At 40.3% G+C, this 23,919-nt stretch overlaps 1 protein-coding gene across 1 annotated transcript; it reads left to right on the forward strand.

Annotated features, from left to right (window-relative positions):
* LURAP1L (leucine rich adaptor protein 1 like) lies at nt 1–23,678 on the forward strand. Its single transcript, XM_074569655.1, has 2 exons — nt 1–567; nt 21,864–23,678. The coding sequence occupies exons 1-2, from the start codon at nt 364–366 to the stop codon at nt 22,236–22,238; spliced, it is 579 nt and encodes a 192-aa protein (XP_074425756.1). The 5' UTR covers nt 1–363; the 3' UTR covers nt 22,239–23,678.
* Nucleotides 23,679–23,919: the final 241 nt, after the last annotated feature.

The raw sequence follows: 23,919 nt of genomic DNA on the forward strand, positions 1-23,919 counted from the left end.
GACTCGGGTCCTGGTGCCCGGGGCCGGCAGGCGGCAGCTGTCGGGGCGCATCGCCGTCCCGCCGGAGCGGGGCCGGAGGGCGCGCCCCCCCCGCTTTCCTTGGCTTAGGACGAGTTTTTCTCCCTCGTCCCCGCCTGCCTACTTTTGTCTTTCCACCCGGTGGCAAAGGAGGGCCGGGGAAGGGCGGAGGGCGCGGGGGGGGGGGAGGCGCTGGTTCGCCCGGGAAATCCCTATGTCTGCGGCGGGTCACCTGCGCGGCTCGGCCGCCGGCCCCGGCGCTGCCGCGGATTACCGCGTCTCCGCGCTCCTGCAGCGCCCGGGCGGCCGCGGGTAGTGCCCGGCGCCGCCGCCGCGGGGCCAGCCATGGAGCCCGGCTCCCCGCCGGACCTCCGCGACGTCGAGCAAAAAATGGGGCGCAAAGTCCCCGAGAGCCTGGCGCGGCCCTTGCGCGGGGAGGAGCTGCCGGGACGCCCCCCTGCTGCCGCCGCGGCCCCCGGCCCCCGCCGCCGCCCCGCCGCCTCCCTGGCCAGGCTGGAGACGAAACTTCACCTCCTGAAGCAGGAGATGGTGAGTAGCCGGGCGCCGGCCGAGGGGCCCTGCGGCAGCGCCTCCGGCGCCTTTGCAGCCCTTTCCCCCCACCACCCCGGCGGCACCGTCCCGCCGCGGGCAGCGCTCCCCTGCGGGGTCGGCCGGGGACGTGGAGCCGCTTTCCCGCCGCCCGGCCGCGGGGAGATGGTTCTGCCTCCCGAGGTGGCAGCAGGGGGGCTGCGACCTCTGTGCCGCCGACCAGGTGAGCAGGAGGTTGTTGGCCCAGTGGCCAGAAGCGCCTGTCACTTGCCGGCTCTTTTTTTTTCTCGCCGGGTGGCAGGTCGCCAGCGGCTCACGGCTGGCTTCTGGTTCCTCTGTCAGCTGGTTAAAAGTAGTGGAAGCTGGTGTACCAATAAACAAAGCAATGCACTGGTCTTCCTCTGATGTGAATACATCTTCTGCATCACACCTGTTTCCTGCTGGTGAATAATACCTAAAGCGACACTGGATGGTTTGGGGCTGAAAATTTGGCCTGGTAATCTCAATTTCTGGACACTGGTCTTCAGAGACTTATTTAGTTCTGAACAGATGGTGCAGAAGATGCACAGTAACTCTTGAACAAGCAGCTATTTATAATTTGGCCAAGAGGTTGGGTTTTTTTTGCCAGTGGTGTGTGATGGGACTGTGCTGTATTTAGTTTAGAACTTTTGTTTACTGTCTTAATGCAGGTGCTTGTCGTACTTTGTATATCACCATCTCAATAAATTTATTTTTTGATGATGCCATAAAACTGGCTTCTTTCTTCTTTAAGGCAAACAAAAAAAAAAAACCAAACACTCCTTGGAAGCAAGTGAGCAAGCAACTAGTGAACACTCAGCAGATATGATTATGACAATGCAGAGTACTTCAGATGTGCAAGCGTAGTTGGCTTCTATTTTTATTAGGGTGTAATTGTTATGTGAGGTCCCAAAAGACTCTTTTTAGTAGCAGTTCTTTCCATAGTTCTCGCCACTAAGCTTATTTGAAAACAGTATGGAGTTTGATCTTGTTGGGATGAGGATTTTGCTGGCAATGTGTTGAGATGACTTTATGCAACTATCTTGGAACTCAGCCGTTTACAGCAAACAAAGCAATCTCATCCTATTTGAAAAAGTATAGTGCCAAACCATCAGTCCCTGTGTAACCTTACAAGTGAAAGGTGGGTGGGGTTGTAAGAGTTTTTAAAGAATAAGATTGCTAGGGGAAAGGTAAAAAAAGAATATTCTGAGATTTAATAGCCAAGATGATGACCCTAATCTTGGAAGGTTGTTTATAAGTCACGCTTGCTATTGTATGACTTCATACGATTTAAGAGATCCTCATAAATCAAACTGACAATGTATTTTAATGTGATGATCTCTGTGAATTTCAGTTTTAACAGTAAGTTCCACATTGTGAGCATATCTCATGTTTAATTTTGAATTTTAAGCTTGCACAATGGTTGTAGAGTGACTTGCAGGTAGCTTATAGTGTAAAACGGTTAGGGAGGTCAGACTGCAAAGGAAACAGATAAGGTAGCCAGAGTTCTTGACATGACTTTCTAGACATGTCATGACATTTAGGCCTATTAAGGGGAGAGGTGGCTTGGCCTCATTACCTTTTGAGTTGTTCTCTTCACCTACTTTACACTTGCAAGTTTCATGTCGCAGTCTTTAGTTTGCCTCCTCTTCTTTCTGCCACCCAGTTTCCCTATTTTTTCTCCCCATCCTCAGTGTGAATGTGTTTTAGTCCCAACATCCTGGACCTCTCCTGTTCCTTGTCACTTCAATGACTGACTGACCTTCACATCTGAACTCATTGCTCATGCTAAGAAAGGGCAGTTCTGTCACACACCTCTTCCTGTTTGACTTCTGGTCTGGGTATGCCCATTAAACCACCAATATAATGACTATTTTAAAAAGGTGAAGTATTGATACTCTGTCTGCATCTTCTTCGTGCTCCTGGCCGTCTTCTGTAATGCAGAGAATGAAAGTGAACTGTCCTCCCAGGGTTTTCTTCTACTCTCATTAGCAACCTAAGGATTTTCCTCTATCCTTAAGGTTTCTTCAGGTTCTTAATCTGTCACTTTCCCCGCTGCAGTTTTCTTTGTGACCTTGTACAGATCCAATCAACTTAAGAACAATTAAACAGCGTAAAAACCATGCTATTTCTTTCTATATTTTTTTCTCCTTTTTCTGCACATCATTCCTAGAACAGAGCCAAAACTTCTATCTAGCTTCTTACTTCACACCTCTTTGTAACATGTTATTCTTTGGCTTCCCTGCAAGGCCAAAGACGCCATGAACACGTAGAAAGTAGTTTGTAGCTGCTGCAGTAGTAAACAGGCGAAAAAAACGGAAAAGATTAGAAGTTTAGAAAACCAAGTGTCATCCATCAAGCTATCTTTTTCTAGTTGTGCTATGATCGCAGCTTCTGCAGCCCACTCACTGAACTTTGGATAGACACATCTGTGCTTTTTTTGCTTACTTCAGACTTGAGACAAACCTTTTTTTAAGTGTTTACAAAGCAACATTATTCAGGCTCTTCTTTTCTAGTCACATACAAAAAACTTGACACTTGTTACTGTGCTGACATCTTGATCTCTAATGCTGAGCAGTACTGTCTTCATTATCTCCTTGTATTCTTGTTTTTGTCGATGAAGATACTTTGGACAGATGTGGCTATTTTCTGTGTTGTTTTTTTCTTAACTTGATAACTTGGCTTTATACAAAATTGGGCAGTTATGCAGCTCAACTTCTGTCTTTTCCCACAGCTATTGTTTGTCACAGTGACTGCGCCTGTGCTGAAAAACCTGAACTAAATCTGACAAACAAATTGATTTTATAGATACTGCCTTGGTATGTTTTGATTTATCATCATGTTTAAATCATGGTGATCCCAAAGCTCTTGACTGTGCTATGGTTATATTTTACTGTTAACTACATTTTTTCATCTCTGTCCAGCCCATAGCTTCTATAAAATACCTCTGTGTTCCCCCGACATCCTATTGTTTGCCCCCTGATAGTAAAGAATAAGGGAAGCATGCCTGAACCTGTTTGTAATGCTTGGGAGTAGACACCAAGCCTTAGCTCAGGCAGCATATAATCCTTCCAGTGACCAGAGTAAATTCAAACGTACAGGAGTGGAAGTTGGTGGAAGTTTTTGTTCATTTTAAACTGGAGGGCCATCTCCTTTCCTGTCAATGCACATGTTGTCCTTCCAAAGAAACTGATTTTCTGTTCTTCTGTCCATCTTGTGCATTAGAAGCTAATGCTTATCTTGCTTTTGAACGAAGTAACGATATCTGTTGGACTGGATAAGTCTGAGGAAGAGAGGTGGAAGCTTTGAGAGCTCTGATCGAGTTGCCGTGTCCTTGGGCTGGAAGAGCATGAATGAACTGGTAGAAGTGATTACCTCTCCTGTGTCATCTGCTGCAGGGGAATGTTAAGAGATAAGCATATTATCATGTCAGTATTTGACTTGGAAATGCTGGTTTTGACTGGGATTTAAAGCACCTGGTGGTGGCGGGGTGTGTGTGTGGCAACTGTACATCTGCTGGCCAAAGGCCTTGAGGCTTGCATCTTGCTGCTACAGATCTTTTTGCAGTTCCCGCTGGATGTATCTTTTCCCCTCAAGCCCGATTTTGCTGGTAGTCTCTGGAATCACACACAAAGCACCACGGAGTGGTGCATTTTTGAAATACGGGCCTGCTTGTCTAGGCCTTCTTTCCCCTCTTTTACCTTCAGTTTTCCACATCAAGGCCACGATGGAGACTGTGTTGGATCCTGAAAACCTTTGAGGCGTAAAGCCATCAAGTAACAGGAGAAGCAAGACGTAACTGCCAGTGTGAGGCAAAATGCCATGCTCTGGTCATCCAAGGATGTGATGAGTACTTCCTACTAGCCAATGTGCCCTCGATTCAGTATGGAATTTTGTCACAATGTTAATGTTAAACTCTTTCCTCCTGTGGTATTTTACATGGAAATTTCCACTGGTGTATTAATAATAACCCTTTATAGCTGCAGCCCTGTTTCTGGTGTATCATGCTCCTGAGGTCACTATTTGATACATACGACTTCAGCAGCTACACACTGCAGTAGCTAATCAGTGAGGTTCGTTCTGCAGCCTGAAATGGTACTGCTTCAAAAGACTCATTTCTCCTTCACAAGTTCTGGGCTTATTCAAAGGGAGATTTTCATAAACACCTGAGGAAAGAGAATGTGAGGGCTTTTTTTTATTTTTGTTCAAAAGTTTTCCAAATCAACTTTTTATTGCCTCTTTGAAAGCTAAAAAAGTTAAACAGAGTATAGTCTACATTACATGTAATAAAAAAAGTAGCATTCTTTGCATAAAAATATTTCAGGCAGAAAAGGTAAACTCTGTCTTGGAAGTAATGGGGTAAATGGCAGTGCTGGGACTTGTAGATGAGATTCCTTCCAGTGAACACTGCTGAGGATCAAATATTGTTAATGAATCTGAAGGCCAAACTGGATATTCTGAGTGCAGCAGCTTTTAGGGTAAAGGGATACAGAAATGGAAACAATCCTATTGCCAAGAAGCTGAGTGTGTCAGATTTAAGCTAAGGCTATTTGACATAGAGGGATATTCCTGTGCTCTCTCGGTAGTTGAGTTTTCTCCCCTTTTGCTCTCTTAGTTCTATTTTATTAACTATTTTTAAAAGGTTAATTAACATGGAGCCCTGACAAAATGAAGCAGAAATAAGAGTACTTTTTACTGATTGGAATTAAGGCAAATATGATCATTACAATGGCAGTCCTTCTCTTATTCTTTTCTTTTCTTTTTTTCTTTTTTACTTATTCTATCTTTTTTTTTCACCTGTAAGTGAAGGTGCAGGTTGGAGGGCAGAGCTGGTGTAACTGTTCTACCAGCTCTTAAGAGTTTGAACAACTTCAGATTTGCTTAGATTTGTTAGATCCACAGTTGTGGGGGGTCTGCCTTTATTAGTTTCTTTAAAGGACCTTTTTAAAAAAGTCAACAACTGTGACTTGAAACATCTCTTTAACACACGTTGTAGGTACAGGCTGCTACATTCACTGTTTTGTATGATAACATCAATTGACTTAATTGAAGCCAAAATCTGGTTCAGTGTGTCTAGTCAGCAGCGCAAAGCTGTGTATCAGATGCTGGTTTTCTATTAGATTAATTGGAATTTTTGCTTAAAAACTTGATTGAAGATAAAATCTTAAATATAAAATTACTAGTGGCTAAGCCTCAAGCCTGTGTAGGAGCGTTTGATTAACCTTGGTTTGTTAGTGAGCAGTTATTCAGTGAATTCCTAAAGTGAGGCTCTTCTAAGAAGTAGAAAGAAGGCATACAGAAATAGAAATGAACTTATTTCCCCTGAAGTTCTCCTGAATTTCATTGAAAAAGCTGCGAATCTTGGATCTTGCTAACAAGTTCTCTCCTTTGTAGCCTCTGATTTGCAAGATGTGGTAGAGGAGTTTGTAATTTTCACATGTTGTGCAGATTGGGCAGTGATACTACAATACTTGGGTTAAAAGGGATTTGTAGATTGATTTTAGGGAAAACGATCAAATCCAGCAAGAAAAATTTGCAACCTAATTATAGTACCAGAACTTTGCCAAGTTTTCCATCTTTTCAGACCATCTTTGTAAGGATGAGGTGAGCAAGGTTCTTTAAATTAGTGCATATTTAAACATATCTTTTGACTGGCAAATCTCAGCTAGTGCCTGGCAAAAGGATTTAAATTGTGGAACATTTGCATGTTGCAGTTGGTGCTTATGGCTGTTCTCGTTCAGCTACAGTAGCCGCTGAAGGGTTTAAGTCCCCAGGAAGTACAGGTGAATATGTGGTTACATTGCTGACATAGCTACTGCTTGACCAAGGGTCTCTGAAACATTGCTGATGCCTTACCTAGCCTTACGGTGAAATACTTCAGTGAAAGTGATTTTGTCTCATGTATGGATCATCACGGCAAGTGTCAGGGATACTTCACTCGAGACTTCCAGTCAGACTGCCCCTGTATACTGACACTTTTGGCAGCCCTTATTTCAAAGAATATATATTATCATTTCGTGATGTTTCGTTCCTCATTGCTGTGTTTCAAGGGTAGAGGAAACATTTTGGCTTTGAAGTTGCTTTTTGAAGTCTGATTGCTGACAATTTGTAATGAAAGACATAAAGACTAAGCACCTTCTGCACAGAGCTCTACAGTTTAAGTGACTTCTAATAGCTTTTAGCAAACAGATTACAAACTTTCTGATAAAATCAGGAGAACGGTATGATTTTCATAGAATAGCCTGGGCTGGAAGGTACGTCAAAGGATCATCTGGTTCAACCTTTCATGGAGCCTGGATATGATTCTTGAGCACTCTGTCCAACCACATCTTGAAAACCTCCAGCAGTGGGGACTTTACCACGTCCATGGGGAGGTTGTTCCAGTGATTGATTGGCCTCACTATTAAAAATTATTTCTTATATCAAGATGAAACCTCTCCTGGTGCAACTTGTACCTGTTGCCCCTTGTCTTCTCCACGTGGCTCCTCATGAAGAGAGAGCCTCTGTCCTCTTTGCAGCAGCCCTTTAAGTATTGGAATACTGTGATAAGGCCCCTCCCGAGACTTGACTTCTCCAGGGAAAAAAGGTCTGACTCCTTCAGTCTTTCCTTATAAGGCAGGTTCTCCAGCCCTTTGATCATCATCATTTTGTGTAGATACTTTTTTTTGGGGGGGATACTTATAGCTAACAGTAACTGTAAAGTACCTTTTGTGTGTGAGCAGGAAAAACTTGAAATGCATAATACCAAATACATATATTGAGCAGAGATGATGGCCAACAAGTGCATTTCTACTGTTCAGTACTTTCTTTTTTTTTTTTTTTCTAACAGTAAATAGTTAAAGAACACATTTTCAATTCATTTTTTTAAAGGTTATAAGATCCTTTGTCTGTTCTCTGCCTTTAGGCTGAAAACCTGGTAAGCCTTCCACAGTGGACATGTTCATTTCCTATGTGTTTCATTTCTGTCCGTGTCCTGGAAGAGAGGCTAGAAACTGGAATCTGGAGCAAATGAGGATGAAGTTACAGGAGTAAAAAGACAGAGGATCTGAGGTCTTGAAAAGCAATTGGAATTTAATTAAATTGAGTGCAGTTTTTCTCTTGGATTTTCACCTGCATTTATAACCATGGAAGTTGGGAATCTTACATTTAAGCAGTTCCAAAAACTGCTTTGAGAGTTCCAAAAACTGAGAAGCAAAAGATGTTTCTCAGGTTACTGTTTTTTAAAGATGAAGAGCTCTGAACAGAATATTATGGGCAATCTCATAATAAAAGGGGAACATTTTTGATAGGAAGGCAGACTTGTGGCTTTTGTTTCCCAGCCCTCACTCTCAGAAGTGGGGCTGCTTGTTAGAGCATTTTTGCCTTCATGCCAGTTGTTCGCTGTGTGGAATTGTGGCTTAAACCACTCGCTTATCCTTACTGGTGTGGAATGGGAGCTGGTATCTAGTAGGGCAACTGGAGCCTGAGATGGCATCAGTGTATCATTTAGTTTCTTAATTTGAGAAGTCTGTAACTATTTGGATAGCAATGCTAAGGCTACCTCAGATCAGAGCATCTGTACCCTATGCGGTCTGTAATCTTCTGTGTAGTTATTTTTAAATTCTTTCTAAAACGCAGGTAACAGGCAGTGCTTGAAACTTCAGCACGGTTTTTGTGAATGCAAACCTTCTGTACTTGGAGATATATATCTCTGGATCACTGGAAAGTGATGACTTTGTAAGCTGTGATGACTCGGAAGTAGCTTGACCAAATATTGCTCTAAAATAACTGCAACAAAAACAGTTTTTTGCAGACTTGTCAGAAAGCTATTACATTATTTACAATGCTGAAGAAACTATTAATTGCAACTGTTCAAAGCAAGTAAAGGAGGAGGCAGGAGAAGCTTGAATTTGGACTGAAGCGTGAGGGTGTCCATCAGCACAGCAGTTCTGAAAAGTAAGAATACCCAGTTTTGGCCGTTTGGTTTACTGAATGCTGAGGGGGATGGGGAAACAAAAACAAAAGAAAACCCCAACCCCAAACTCTGTAAGACTTTCATATGTTTGGTTTTCTTGTTAGGAAAGTCTGGATGTATTTTGGTCACTTAAGCTGTTCTAGCTGGCTGTCCTGTGGCCTTGTAAGTACTGTAGTTGTTTTCAAGCACAGTTTTGAAATATCATCCTTGTTGTTGGATAACTTCAGTTACTGCCAAAAGGGAATCATAGCACTAAGAATTTTATACCTGTGAATCTTGGTCTTTTCAGCCACTTAAGAAAAATATGAACTTTTTTGTGGCAGATAGGATAAGTTGTTCAAGGACTGGAGAAGGATTGGAGAGAGAACTGGATAGGACTGACTGCAACGGAGTTTGAGGAAGAGGCTGAAACACTTCTTCTGAAATGTGTGGCTGCCATAGAAGCCAAGAAGGAGATCAATAATTAAAATAATGATGTTTCTTTAATGTAGACGACAAAACATTCCTGCACGTCTGTACTTTGTGGTTAAGGGTATGACTGTGAGGGGTCCTCCTTTATCAGCTGAATGACTATAAACCAGATCTAGCTGGGAAACATTCTGTGCCTGCGCTCACCATAGTGATGCTGATTGTAAAGTAGTAAGCCTTGCCGCAAGGATAAGTTGCTTTCTGAGCTTCGTTTTACTCTGCACCATGATGCACAGAGCCATGTGAGTATACAAATGGTCTTGGTATCCCTAGAGCCAAGTATGCTCTTATTTTTAGTCTACAGCAAGCTATAGCTGTGCTAGGAGTAAAACCTAGAATGACAGAGACAATATTTTTATATGAGTCCATTGAAACTGTTGCACTGTAATCCACATGGTATTGCTATTTGTTTTCCTGTAGATAGGTGTCCGACTAGGATACTTAATTCAGTAGTAGTTGAATTCACAGCTATACAGTGAATTATGTCAAATTAAAACATGATTAAGGATTGTGTGTGTAACATGTCTAAACTCCATTTTGTCAAGTACCAGTATTGGAGGATGTGGTTTGGAGAAAGATTTTAAGTACGCTTATTGAAGTAATCTTCCTTCTTTTGCACAGATTTAAACATGCTCTCTCTTTGTCATCAGTCATTTACAGATTAGGTGTCAGTGAATGTCTTTCCTTGTCTGTCTGTGTCTCTAGTGAGAGCTGGGTTGTGTCCAAAGTGACCAGTGGGCCTGGTAAGTACATTCTGAGGTATTCTCTTCAATGGGTTCTGAAAAGCTGTTCAGCCACATACCTGAGCAGTTTTCAAGCTTCAAGAGGTGCTTGACTGTGTCAGGGAAGTGTTCATGATAATCAACTAGAAGAAACCTTAGCCTGGAGGGTGACCAAAGTAGGTGACCAAAATACATCCAGAGGATCTGTAAGCCACCTTGTATTACAGCTTTGGAAGGTATAAACAATACAGCTCAAGTTTTTTTCAGATCTAGAAGTATATTCGGATGGTCAGTTATTTCAGAAATATCCTGTCCTGTGTTCCAGCAGTGAGTTCCTCTGGCTGCCTACCTGCAGATGAGCATGTGGAATAAAATGTGTTTGAGGATCCCCTCCTCAAAGTTGTTCCAAAGGAGGTTTCCCTCCTTCCAAAAGAGCAGATAAGGAGAAGACACTGGAGCGTATATATATGTCAGGTGTTAAAGTTAGCCACTCTTATTTTATCAGAATATGCAACCTCTCCCAGAGGTTCCATAACATGGAGAAGAGCAGTCCTGGCACAGCTATGCAAATCCTGTTCTCAACAATCTAATCCTTCTCCCTCCCCACCAACCTGGCATTTCTTAATACTTATGTTTTGTCAAGGGAATGGTATGGCACATTTGTTAATTAACAGGAAACACAAACTAGCTAAGCTGCTAGAAGTTATTTGAATGTTTCACTTGCCATGCTGTAAAATAAACTACTTGCAATATTGTATACCCATGCTGGGTGTAGTGCCAGGTGAAGTGAAAGCATTTAGTGCCTGTAAAGCAATGCTAGATTGCTATTTAACTACTGGGAGTTTCAGATTTTATAAACGCTTTACTGGCTTAATTTGTAATTTCATTCACTGTTGTTAAGTACCAGCTGCATTCATGACTAAAATGTTTCCAGAAGGAGAGTCATTTTACTGCATTGCTGCTTTGGACATGAAACCTACCTCTCTCTAGGTACAGAAGGAAGCGCACATCCAAAAATTATAATGTAACAAATATGCTGAGTGTTTCCAAGCTCCCACATTTTTACCCCAAGGTAGAAACAAAGGTAGAACAGCTCTGTTGCTTTGCATTTTCCTGAATATTATTTTTTTCTGTCTTCCTACAGAATCTCCACTGGTTAAAAGAATGGTTGCACTGATTTTTGTAACTCAGTTAAGTGCTTATGAGACATAGTAAACATTGGACACGATTCTTAATACTGAGTGTTTGCTGAAAAGAATTTTTTAATTTACAAAGCTTCAGATTCTGACCTTTACCCTTCCAATAATTATAAATGATTAGGAAAAACAGTCCTGACAGCAAGGAGGAAGCTGTGAAGCATTTCTATGTAAGAAGAAATAGGATCTGCATTGGTTTGCCACCTCTCCAGAAAACTAGTGAACATCCATCGTCCTTCCTGGGATGAGACTAACACATCAGTTTGGAAGGGTGACTGGAGAAGGCCTGTTCCAGCCACATCACAAGCCTAAATTTGTTCTCTAACGCTAATACAGACCATTATCTCTGCTGAGCAAAGCTGAATGATGTGTGTTTAGAGTCAAGTATGGGGTGAACAGTGTCTTTTTATATAGTTTGGTACTGAAGAATCCTTTCTATGGGCAGGAAGGTTTTTCTGACTAACAGAATTTGGATGGGTCTGCAAAATAACATGACAACTTCAAGAAGCTGGCCAGCAGGTCGAGGGAGGTGATTCTGCCCCTTTACTGCGCTCTCATGAGACCCTACCTGGAGTACTGCGTCCAGCTCTGGAGCCTCCAACATAAAAAGCACATGGATCTGTTGTAATGAGTCCAGCGGAGGGCCACAAAGATGATCAGAGGGCGGGAGCAACTCTGCTATGAGGACAGGCTGAGAGAGTTGGGGTTGTTCAGCCTGGAGAAGAGAAGGCTCCAGGGAACCCTTTTAGCAGCCTTCCAGTACCTAAAGGGGGCCTACAGGAAGGATGGGGAGGGACTATTTATCAGGGAGTGTAGTGATAGGATGAAGGGTAACGGTTTCAAACTGAAAGAGGGTGGATTTAGATTAGATGTTAGGAAGAAATTCTGTACTGTGAGGGTGGGAGGCACTGGAACAGGTTGCCCAGAGAAGTTGTGGATGCCCCTTCCCTGGAAGTGTTCAAGGCCAGGCTGGATGGGGCTTTGAGCAGCCTGGTCTAATGGGAGGTGTCCCTGCCCATGGCAGGGGGGTTGGAACTAGATGATCTTTAAGGTCCCTTCCAGCCCGAACCATTCTGTGATTGTTCATTCAAGTAGTCATTGTAAACTCTGATTTTAGACTACTGTTCTAGTCTTTTCAAAACTATACAGTTATGAGAGGAGCAAACATGAAACCAGAGCAATAATTTTCAGATGACTTTTCCTGATCTGGGCACAAAGACTGTGTATGAACCATATTTTAGCGGGATGGTGATTACACTAGTGGGGAGATTTGGATGAAGTTTTCCACTTAAAAATAAGGCTGAATCTGAAAGACATGCAATTTCAAATAGTGCACAGATTAAATTTAAGGAAAAAAACCCCAAACCTTATTTGATAAGATGTGTTGACTCATTTTTATTGAGTAAGTTTGAAAAGATTTATCACTAAAACATGATGTTCATAACTTTTTCATAGGGAAAAAACACCCCATGATCAGCCTATCACTTTCTAACTCTAGTAAAGCAGTTCTAAGAGGACATGGGATCACTTAAAATTGGAAGGCTGCCTTGAAGTTTCTTTTATTCTTACTCAGATAAATCTTCAGTAAATAGGACGTGAGTTTGCCGTTAGCAAAGATTTTTTTGTTAGATTAAGCATATGCTTTTAACATGACCATCTAGCCCATCTCCATGGCCACAGAATTATTACAAACAGAATCCCATTTTAAATTCTGGGGAGATTCAGACAAAGATTTTAATTTTTTTGCAAATCTTACATGTCTCTCCAGTGGTATTGCAAAAGCAGACTTGAATTTCAAGAAAGTTCAGATTTGTCTCCAGTAGTAATATTGTCATGTCTCAGTTCTGACTTAATGAAACAAGTCGGGGTTTTTTGGTTTTTTCTTTTTTTTTTTTCCTTTTAAAAATAATGAGGTGAGGATCACTGTTGTCTCAGTAAAAGCAACATTTTCAAACTTTGGATTTACCTGTAAGCAAAACCCATGATCTTATTTCACTTTTATTTTAGTTCTATGCTTTTGAGAATACTTACACAGTGCCAGCATTAGAACTGATTAATTTTAAAGGGATGAGCAGGTCTGGAGTGCTCATTAACCAAATCTAATTCAGAAATGAACAGATATTCTATCCAATTTTCTTTTTTTTTTTTAAGAGCATGTTTTGGTCAAGACAACCATAAATAAGGCAGAGAGTGAAATCCAATGGAAAAAAGATCTAGAAATGCTGTTGAGCCTCAGTGTTGTCTCACGTTGATGGGTAAGACACATACAGTCCTGTGTGGTGGCTGGCATCCAGAACACGTTATAATGATGCTGGGATCGTCCATCTGCTGTAACACTTTCTGACACCCGCAGCTGATTGTTACCGCTGTGTATTGACCTGGATGTTTGCAGTGGTATTATCTTGTCTGTCAACATATGTGGGTCCATAGTATGGATTTTTCTGGACGTTTTCACCTCTGTCATAGTAGATAGATTTCTAAGGTCAGATGCTGTTTTTATGACAACAGTATGGGATATTTTGAAATATTCAGTAAAAACTTCCCATAGTATTAGAAGCTTTTTACTCTTCTCAGACCCCAGTATTTCCTCACTGGTCTCTTTCATGTTCATTCAACTAAGTTTTAAAATAATCAAGACCTTCCTTTTATATTCAGTCATCCTTCTGAGGCTGGATGTTTCCCTCCCTGAATTCTGTGGTGCTTCCGTATTTGAAGAGATGATTTTAGCAGTTATTTCATTTGGGCAGGAGGTGATGAAATAGGGACTTAACTAACTAACCTTTATTTTTTTCCTGCTACTTGGTCTCTGACCATAGCATGTTTCTCTCTGATAATCATCATAATATCTACGTAGTAGGTATTTAAATTGTTTCTTCTTTTTTTCAGTAAAATAAAACCATGGCCAAAAAACTAAAACAAACAAACAAACAGGAAAGGATTTTTCCCTGAGAATTTTGTGTTACACTTAAGCATACAAGACACCTTAAATAGTATAATGTTAAAAAAGAAATAAAAAATGTACCCTACTGAGTGAATGATTCATCCAAATCATTGATATTTTACTAGGTATTAATCCAAATGGCAGGCTGCCCACAGGTACTCCACAGAAAAGGATCACCCACATTTCAGGGAGGTAGAGAAAGGCCTTGACATCCACTTTTTTTTTTTATTACAGAGATAATGTAATTAAACAATTGCACAACTTGGCGGTATGTATTTTCCTGTCAAGTCTGAGGGGGATCAATTAGTATGTATAAAATTAACATATTAAAATACTGTGTTGTAAGAGAAATGTAAATCACCAATACTGTAATTTCCTATACCAGTTGATAACCATACTAGCATAATGTTTTGTTCATATATTTGCAAGGAATGTCCTTGAAACCTGTTCATTAGCTTACTTAGACACATTGCTTACTGAGCTAACTTGCTCCCTCATGGACTTGCTCTGCCTCTTGATTATTCCGATGGTGGCTCAGATCTGACCTGCCCACTTCCTTGCTGTAGCTAATGGGTGTTTGGTAAGCTCTGCTTGCAGAAGGAGAATCCTTTTCTGGCTGATGCCAAATCACACTGTCTCTCCTTCCTAGTTAAAAAAACACTGTTCACAAAGCTATGTTACGTTCCTGCCAAATTTTACAGAAGGACCTGTAGAAATATTTACGGTAAGCATTTTGTGCAGGATAGCACGGGAACTGCAGCAGGCTGGAACAGTATCAGGATCTCTCTGCCCCGGGAGGTGGTGGAGTTTCCAACTCCGGAGGCATTCAGAACCCACCTGGACGCGTTCCTGTGCAACCTGCTCTGGGTGACCCTGCTCTGGCAGGGGGGTTGGACTAGGTGATCTCCAGAGGTCCCTTCCAACCCTATGATTCTATGATTAGGCTAGGGCTTCTTTTTAAACTAGCAAGGTCAAGGGCACAAATAGAAACTGAAGACTTAATGACTGCTCACTTTCTGAACAGCTGGGACTTCAGAGATTGTAATGAATTATGACTAAAAATCTGCTATGAGGATTTTAACAATTTTGGAGTCTCCAAGAGAAACAACAGTATAAATGATCTCTTTCGCAAAAGAAGGCAAAAAGTAAGCCATCAAGACTGCTTCTGTAAACTGCCACAATGCTTTTACTGCGACTCGTTGTGGAAGTGACACTGAAACTTGTTCAATTTGCAGAAATAAACTAGATCAGCAAACTGCAAATCAATGATGGGTCACATAAATTTAGCTTTTGTATATGTAGCTTTTTTATGTGCTCCTTTGTTGTCTGGAGATTACCACAAGCCTAAAAAAAATATGAGGAAATAAATGGGAAAATGTTTCAGCAATACATTATAACACAAATCCATGCTGAAGGAAACCAGATGCACAAAAAGCTGTTGATCTACATATATCATTGTTGACTGAAATTTAATTTCCCTAAATCAGTGTGGTAAATCACAGTCAGACACACATGGCATAATGATGAACACTGGAGGACCTACGTCAGCTCACTGACAGTCTTATCTCTGCCAGGCTTTGGACACCACCTGCATTGCTTATGCATATGAAGAAATTGAAGAAATGAGAGTGTTCACATATAGTGTCAGGTTGATTGGGTTAGCTTGGATTATTGTAGTGCCTGAACTAATCTAAGCCAGTTGACTTTGTGGTGGAGTGGATGTGGAGCATTCCCATAAGCAGTTATGGTTCCACCTGTGCATAGATGATCCCTTTCCAGCTAAGGATAGTAAACCTGTGTTCTTATACTCTGTCACATAAAAGCTCTCTGGTGTTTTGATGGGTGATGCTACAGATTGTGTTCAAATTCAGAAGTCACTCTAGGCATTCTGCTTTTTCATCTTGATCCTGAAATGCCATTGCCCAAAGTGGCTTAATTATATGAAGAAACCAATGCAAACATCCTGAATCAGTGGGACAGTTTTGAAGTAGGCAAGAGGTTTAAAGTCATGCACATGCATACGTATTAATTAAAGTAGGACGGAGCTCATGCACAGGCTGTTAAGCATCCTGCATGTTTTAGGAGCAGACATTTGTCCCTTATCTGTCATTTGTGGGTTTATTTTAGAGATGTTAAATGGGCAAAAAAAAGAGCATTTATTTTACTCACTGGTGTTGAGAAGCTAGTGTAATATCATTCTGAGCTTGCTAACCTTCAAGTGGCATACTTCATGCTTTATGGTGGTTGCTTAACAAACAAAGCCTCTGTGTGTAACCATACTTGTCCCTGTTATAAATGTGTTAGCTCAGCAACTCCAATTAAATAATGCTTGCATTCATATATTCTGAATTTTGGACTTTGAATAGGTTGCTTATGGTCTTTTAGCTTGTTATGCATATTCTCTTACGGAATTGGTTGGTGAGGCTTTATTGATGGGTTTTATATCCTTCTATATGTGCTTACTAAATTTGTATCTTCTTAAGACTCAAATAATTCGACAGTGACAACCAGTGTTTATTTCATTTTTCACACTCTCACCTTTCTCCTCAGGAATTAATTTTCTTAGTTACTTTAAGAAATGTTACTCAGTGTTTGTAATAGCAAAAGTAACACCAGAAGAAAGTGGAGTAAGCTTAGCTTTTCTGAAGAAAAAGATTTATCAGAATTCAAAACAAATTATTATTTGGACATTGATTGTTAGGTTTTTTACTTTTTTGTTGTTGTTTTTTTGTTAAATCTCAAATGAATTTGTAGAATTCATTACTCCATGGAAAACTGAGGTAATCTGCCTTTAAAAATAGAAAGAGGAGATAGGCATGCCTGGGTAACCATAAAACTGTTTATCCTGAATGACACGGGAAACAGAAGAAACTTAACGGGAAAGTGGAAAGCTGTCTCTGACACACCCTAGAAAAGGGAAAACAGCAGTAGCATTAATACTCCTAAACCATACTGGTCACGCATACCTGGTGGGCATGGAAAGATTCTACTGGTTTGAAATTCTGTTTGTAAAATGGGCAATAGAGTTGGCTGTGGCAGTGTTTAACAACAGATGGAATTGGCTCCAGTGCCCATTTCGTCTGACCTCTTCGTGTGCTAATTCTCTCCTGCAAGACTGTTCGCGTGCTGAACCTCTGAGCTGCTTTCAGTCAGGTACTGTATTTTGCTACTGTTTCCACCCAACATTAATTTATTGTGCAATATCTGTCCAAAATTATACTGCTTTAGAAACATGGATTCCATAGTAGCCAACCCTAGATCAGTGTTTGAGACTAGCTCGAGATCCTGTAGAGGGCAGAGCTTTTGAGCTGAGTGACTTAAATAGCTCCCTGAATCCATTAACTTGTAAGTTTAAGATTCTGGGTCTTGTAGTGACTTATTTCACCGTGCTCTGGCTAAAAGATTTGTCTTGAAGGAAGTATCTTGTTATTCATGCTCTCTCACTTCCTTTCCTTTTACTGTGCTGAGCTCTTCACAGCACGCAATATAAAGGTGTTGAGGAAAAATGAAACTATCTTTTAAATAAACTTAGGAGTATCTTTTCTTCAGATTTTATGGTTACCATTAATATCCCTGCAGACTTCCTGTAGTTGAAAGAAGCAGCAGCAGCTCATGTCCCCAGAAATCTAAAAGAAACAGATCGCTTTCTTTTAGATTATCAGAAAGGAACTAGAGTTCCAGACAGCTTTGATAGATTAAAAGGATATATTGAACAGAATTTTTAGCTTTGTCATTTTCTGGGGGAAAGGGATCCACTGCGTTTGAAGGTGACTGGAAGCTAAGTCTTCAGAACATGCAGCAGCAAAACAGAAGTCCATTCTGCCCGTAGTCAGAGTGCAAGTGTGACTTTGATCCAAAAGCAAAGTGACCAGGCTAGGGACAGCTAATGCACTATTTTGGGTGACTGCCAGGAAAGTGAAAATTGTCTTTGTTAACAGCCCTGATCATTAAGAGTTCTATTCTAAAACCAATAACCGAGTCAAGTCCTCTTTTAAAAACACCGTATATGTTAAAGTAACATGCATATTTGGATATAAATGTGTATACATATATATACACAGATGTCCATCTGTTTGTATATATATATATATAAATTCTCTTCAATAAATTATGGCAATGTTGCACATGTGGAAGACCACAAGCAAGGCTAGTTGTGTAAGGAAAAAATATCTTGTTAGAACAACCAGTATGAGAGGGAGGGAGGCATAGAGAGGTGTTTAGGCCATTTATCCCTTCCAGACTGAAGATCTGGTTGTGTCTGAATGCCAGTGCTACCAGATTGAAAGATACTCACTGTGACTTCAATTTCATTATTTTCTCTTGCCATGACTAGCTGTTTAATGTTCAACATTTACAGTTCTTCCTGTGATTATACAAACTACGCAAAAGATACAAAAGCTGGCTTATAACCAGAATTTCCTTTGCTCTCTTGTCACAATTCATTTCCTCTGTAGACCACACGTTTGTGCTGAGGACTGATAGATGCACAAACACACCTACCCTATGGTGGTGCTGTGCTCTGCCTTTGACTCAAAAAGCAGATGTAGAAACCATTCTGGAATATCTACATTAGCTATAATACACTCTGTTTAGAGTATATCTGAAGTGCACCTGCTGCTGTGCATAAGGAATGGAGCAGTCAAACATACTGCAATTTTATTGTGTTTAGTCCCTTAGTCCCTATAGTTGAACCATCTCAGAACTGACTTGTTTGCTCCGAGAGTTACATGGGGTACAGCTACATAAGTGAGTACGAACGAACGAGATTGTGTCTGGGCTAAAGCAGATAAGAGGCAAGAAATGTCGTAGTGACATTTTTGTGTTATCAAGCAAATGATGAAGGAAAACATGTTAAAGAAAGATGACATTTGGTGGACTACTTTTTAATGTTTGCTTTAGGACAAGCACACTCTTGGTATGGGAGAGTTGGGGTGATGTTTTAGCTTGGAGGAAGAGGACTCAAGTACGCAGGAATGCAAAGAATTACTCCAAGTAAGGCTGTTCCACGGAAATGCTGAAGCTGTGTGTGTATTTAGAGAAAAAAAATGATTTATTGTGAACTGAATCTGAAATACATGAGATCTCTATCTAAAAGGGACTGTTTCATTAGGGGTGTATTGGTGCTAGCTCTGCTAAACATTTCCTTAATCAGCCTCTTGGGAAATTTCCTGTCTCCAAGCTTGCTTATATTCAGCAAGTTGCTGAAGTCTGTAGTTGCATGGGGGAAGTCGGGTAATTTACTGCTTTCATGACAGCCTAGTTGCTGAGCAAATGGTTTATAGTGATTTATGGGTAGGAGCAGAGGAACTGCCTTGAGCGGGAGGGCTACAAAATGGTCAATCTGTTTACAGATCCTCACATCTGAACAATGATAGATGGGCAGTATTGTTAAAACTGTGAATAGTAAAGATATTTTGCACAGTACCAGGTTAGCTGTGTTAACTTCTGTGACATGGCACTGAGGATAATTCACAAGTCATTCTGGGAACTGGGGAAGGAGACTGGGAATACACATGAGAGTTACATCGACAGTCTGTTACTAGCAAACCTTAAAATGTCTTTGTGTTGGGTTGACCCTGGCCAGTAAATAAGTGCCCACCAGCTGCTCACTCACTTCCCTCTTCCCCTCCTGGCATGGGGGAGAAAACTGGAAGAATAAAAGTGAGAAAAACTCATGACTTGTAATAAAGACAGTTTCGTAAGTGAAGGAAAGAAAGAAAAAAACCAAGTGATGCAAAGTCATCACAATCTCCCTCCAGTAGACCAATGCCCAGACAGTCCCCAAGCAACAGCTACATTGGAAAAACCAAACTCACAGGTTTTATTGCTGAGCACAACATTATAGGTCAGGGAATATGCCATTGGTCTAGTCAGCTGTCTTAGCTCTGTCCTCTCCAAACATCTTTTTCAGCCCCAACCTACTCACTGAGGGTGCAGAGTGAAAAACAGAAAAGGCCTTGATGCTGTGCAGTCACTGTTCAGCAGCAGCTGAAACACTGGTGTGCTGCCAACACTTGTTTTAGTCACAGATATCGAACACAGCACCATACTGGCTGCTATGAGGCATCCCAGCCAGAGCCAGTACAATCTTCTGCAGTATCTAACAGAATAAAAATACATTAAAATAACTTTCTGAACAACTGTACCAGGCAAGTGTAATTTAGTATATTGAGAAGATGGCATCTGAGTGTGGAAAGAACTGTGTCCAGATTGCACTCTTGGCAAAACAAGATACAGTCTTTGCTTCCTGAGAATAGTGATTCCATTCCAGTCCATTGTGGATGAACAATACAGCTGCTGTATTTCTGTATAATAACTGTGGACTTGGAGAATAGCAGAAAATGTCTATTGTCTGGCATAACAGATCTTACATGTTTTCTTCCGTATTTCTCATCTGAGTGAAGACATTCAAATTTTCAATATAATGTATTATCTTTTACGAATTACTGACCTGAAAGTTAAGATTTTAGTACACCGTGAAAGAAAAGCATGTAATACATGTGTATATATCAAACATAATGGCACGCGTATTTTTGTAGAGAAGTACACTCAAATTATATACAAAGTGTTTTCCAAATGCACGTATTAAAGCAGTGACATATCTGCCTGTAGAATGCTTGTTTAGTACAATTAAAGGATGTAAGAACATGTGATAAAATATGACACAAATTACATGCTAGACATGGTATCCCTATGAGTTAATCTGCAATGACTGGCGCCTTTTTTCCAGTGGTTTTAAGCATGCATGCCCTGTGCTGGCACTATGGCAAAAGTTCATCTAGGCGGAGGACTTACTGTGGAAGTGATGACTCTGGAAGTGTGTCTGTTGTGATGTCAAACATTCAGTAGTCGTGAGGTGCTGTTGGAAAGGGCTGGAGAGTCGATTAGGTCACAAACTAGCATTATCTTCTCACAGTATGGGTAGAAGTAGCTTCTGGCTCTCCACTTTTCATATTATGGTCAACTCATTTGTCAGACTGCCTTTTCAGCATTTTTACTTGTGTATTGTGATGAATAGGGGGTCACATAGATATTTTTTTGCCAACATTTGTGATGTGTCAGGTGAAAAGAAAGAAGGAACAAATAAAAGCCTTAGGCCTCACATTTATGTGTCATCTCATTGTGGAAATCTGAGTAAAACAGTGGCTTATAAAGTTCGTCCGTTAAGGAAAACATGAAGTCAGTTAACTTAAATATATCTTTGAAATGCGGCACTGTAATATTCCACTGTGCTTTACCATTAACACTCCTGTGTGTAAGCGCCAGCCACCACAACTAAATTGGAAAGTAGGACTTTGTGCTGAGTGTGTATTTTTTAGTTATTTTTTGCAAATTTTTTTCTTTATGTTAATCTATAATAAGTGGTTGACTGTGAACTCATCATCTAATCTGGGTTTAAATAATTTGAAATTTACAGTTTCAGTAAATTCAATATTCAACTCTCAGGCATTTATACAACAGCTTGCAACAAAAACTCGTGTAGTGTGAATAAAATTTAGAAGTCCGTAAGTCTTTTTCCAAATGGTGCACATCTGAAAATTTTAGGTTACCCAAGTAGCCATAATAAGCATAATTTGGGAGAAGTGCTTAGTTGCCTGGATGTGCTAAGCAGTTTACAGTAATTGTAAATGGAAATGGGTTTGTGTCTTGCTTCTCTGCATAATGAAAAGCTATCCCCAAGAATTGTCACAGCAGCTATGTTTCTCATCTAAATACCATTGTACCAGTGCATGTACAAGTCTTGTCATTGACTAGCATTCCTTTTAATGAACTGCTTACGTAGCCTGATAAGGTTCTCACTTGAACTTCATTGAAAGTATTAGTATCTCAATACTTAAACTTTTTTATTTTTTCTAATTATTTAAATAGGTTTGTCCTAGATGTGAAAGATGGGGATTTTGTGTGGATTTTTTAATCCACTCGTGGCTTCCAGCCTGCTATTTAGAGTTTGATTTCGAAGAAAATGAATAATGTTTTTAATCACTTTTGCCTTGTAGGTTAATCTCCGAGCCACTGATGTGAAGCTTATGCGTCAGCTACTCATCATCAATGAAAGTATTGAATCAATCAAGTGGATGATTGAAGAGAAGGCCATTGCAAGCAGAGGTAGCAGTTTGAGTGGCAGCCTGTGCAGCTTGCTGGAAAGTCAGGAGACATCCCTCCACGGCAGCTGTAACAGTTTACAAGACTGTAGTGATGGACTGGATGGAATATCAGTGGGGAGTTACTTGGACACCTTAGTGGATGATGTCCCTGGTCACCAAACCCCTTCAGATATGGACCAGTTCAGTGATTCTTCTATTATGGAGGACTCACAGCCTCTGCATAAGCATCCCAAAATTGATTCTGATGAGTACTACTGTTTTGGTTAACAAAAACAAGTTCCAGTGGGACACAAATGCACTTGTACTTATCCTTTTTCTTTGCTGCTATTTTAGTTCGTGTGCAAACCCCCCAAACTTCTCTTGGAAGGAAAACATAATATGATACTTTGATTCCACTTGATAACTTTTCTTTTGCTTCTAATACCTTTTTTGCTTGGTGGGTTGTGCTTTCCTCCTTACCTTTTCTTTTTCTTAATTTATTGTTGCAATTTTTGTTTGTTTGTTTGTTTTAATTTTTTACAATGCTGTATTTACAGGTCTTTAAAAGTGGTGAAGGAAAAGCTTTATCTTTATAATGAGACATCAGGGAACAAGAGCAAAAATTTTGTATTTGTTGGCAATAAAATTTCTTCTGATAAATATATGTTGTGGTAAATTTTCTTGACTACCAGGTTTGGCCTTTCCAAAGACACTGTTCTTATTGAGCCTTAAATCTGAATCTTGAAAATACCTCAAAATATTTTTCCTTTTGTAAGCAACGATACTCAATTCTGTTAAGCTGTCTTCACTTGGAATATAAAGTATCATAAACCTTTCTGTGTGAAGTTTCTTTCTTCTTGAACGTTCTCATCCTTCTTGTCTAATTATGATTTTAAATTCTGGTCTTCATTGGTGTCTTGCAGTGATGCATTCCAATATTCTGCATAAGAGTATATTTCATTTTTGTGCTTCATTCCATTCAATTTTATTGAACCTGGTGTTTTATAGACACAGTCTGTATCTGTAAAAAAATGAGAGAGGCATCCAGTTCTAATAGTTCGGATACTGAGACAAAATTCCTCAGCAGTTATTTCAAAAATTTAATTTAAAGTCCTGACAATTTTTATCTTGAATTTTTGAGGGATTTAGAGGACACTGATGAAACAATTTACAGGAGACAACGTGCTAGGAGGCGTGTCCTGTTTTGCTTGTGTATGCACACCCTCATCCTTAACATTTACTTTGGTTTTACCAAATATTATTACTAAGAGAAAGTGTTGCTCTGCTGTCTTTTTGTTTCCTGTTTTATAAGTAAGAGTATGCTTTAATATTTTTGTGCCCACTGGTACAGTTGAGAGCTATGGCTACTCACTCAGATTGGAAGCATCTAAGAAGAAAAACAAGAACCAGCTGCTGTGTGGTGTGCCCCTGGCTTTGTGAGTCCCCTGGCCCATGGTTTTGTGCAGAAGATTAGGAGACAGATTTTACTTTTAATTGCTTCAATATCATAAAGAAACGAGATTTTATCCTTCTGCAGTAAAGAATAAATAAGAATAGAAGACATGGAATTGAACTGGATCTGTCTTGTCCAGCCTTGGTCAACATCAAATGTGGAGAAGAAGTAAAAACTCTTCTTTTAGTAGCAATTTGCGCTTTGTGGTTTGCTCCGTTATTTTTCAATACAGTAGATTTCTGTGTCTCTCAAAATTAAAAAACAAGATATGTGTATTCTGCTTTGGACTTAGTGATTTGTTCAAATAGAATGAGAGTAAAGAAATGTATGTTGCCAAGAATGAAGCTTCTCAGGGGTATTGCAACCAGGGTATTGCAGATAGCTTGAAGGAAAAGAGAGGCAAGCTTTCAAATGACAATGATGTGCTGACTTAATATTTTTAGTTTTTTTAATTCCTTCCCCAGCTTATGACTCCTGAACATAGTTTGAAGAAAAAAACTTACTTCTCAGTGTATC

The sequence above is a fragment of the Larus michahellis genome, chromosome Z (assembly GCF_964199755.1).
Source record: "Larus michahellis chromosome Z, bLarMic1.1, whole genome shotgun sequence".
Taxonomy (NCBI): domain Eukaryota; kingdom Metazoa; phylum Chordata; class Aves; order Charadriiformes; family Laridae; genus Larus; species Larus michahellis.

Coding starts and splice junctions, on each gene's coding strand:
- LURAP1L (XM_074569655.1), top strand. CDS start 364: ATGGAGCCCGGCTCCCCGCCGGACCTCCGCGACGTCGAGCAAAAAATG. Junction 568..21,863: donor ACCTCCTGAAGCAGGAGATG/GTGAGTAGCCGG, acceptor TTTGCCTTGTAG/GTTAATCTCCGAGCCACTGA.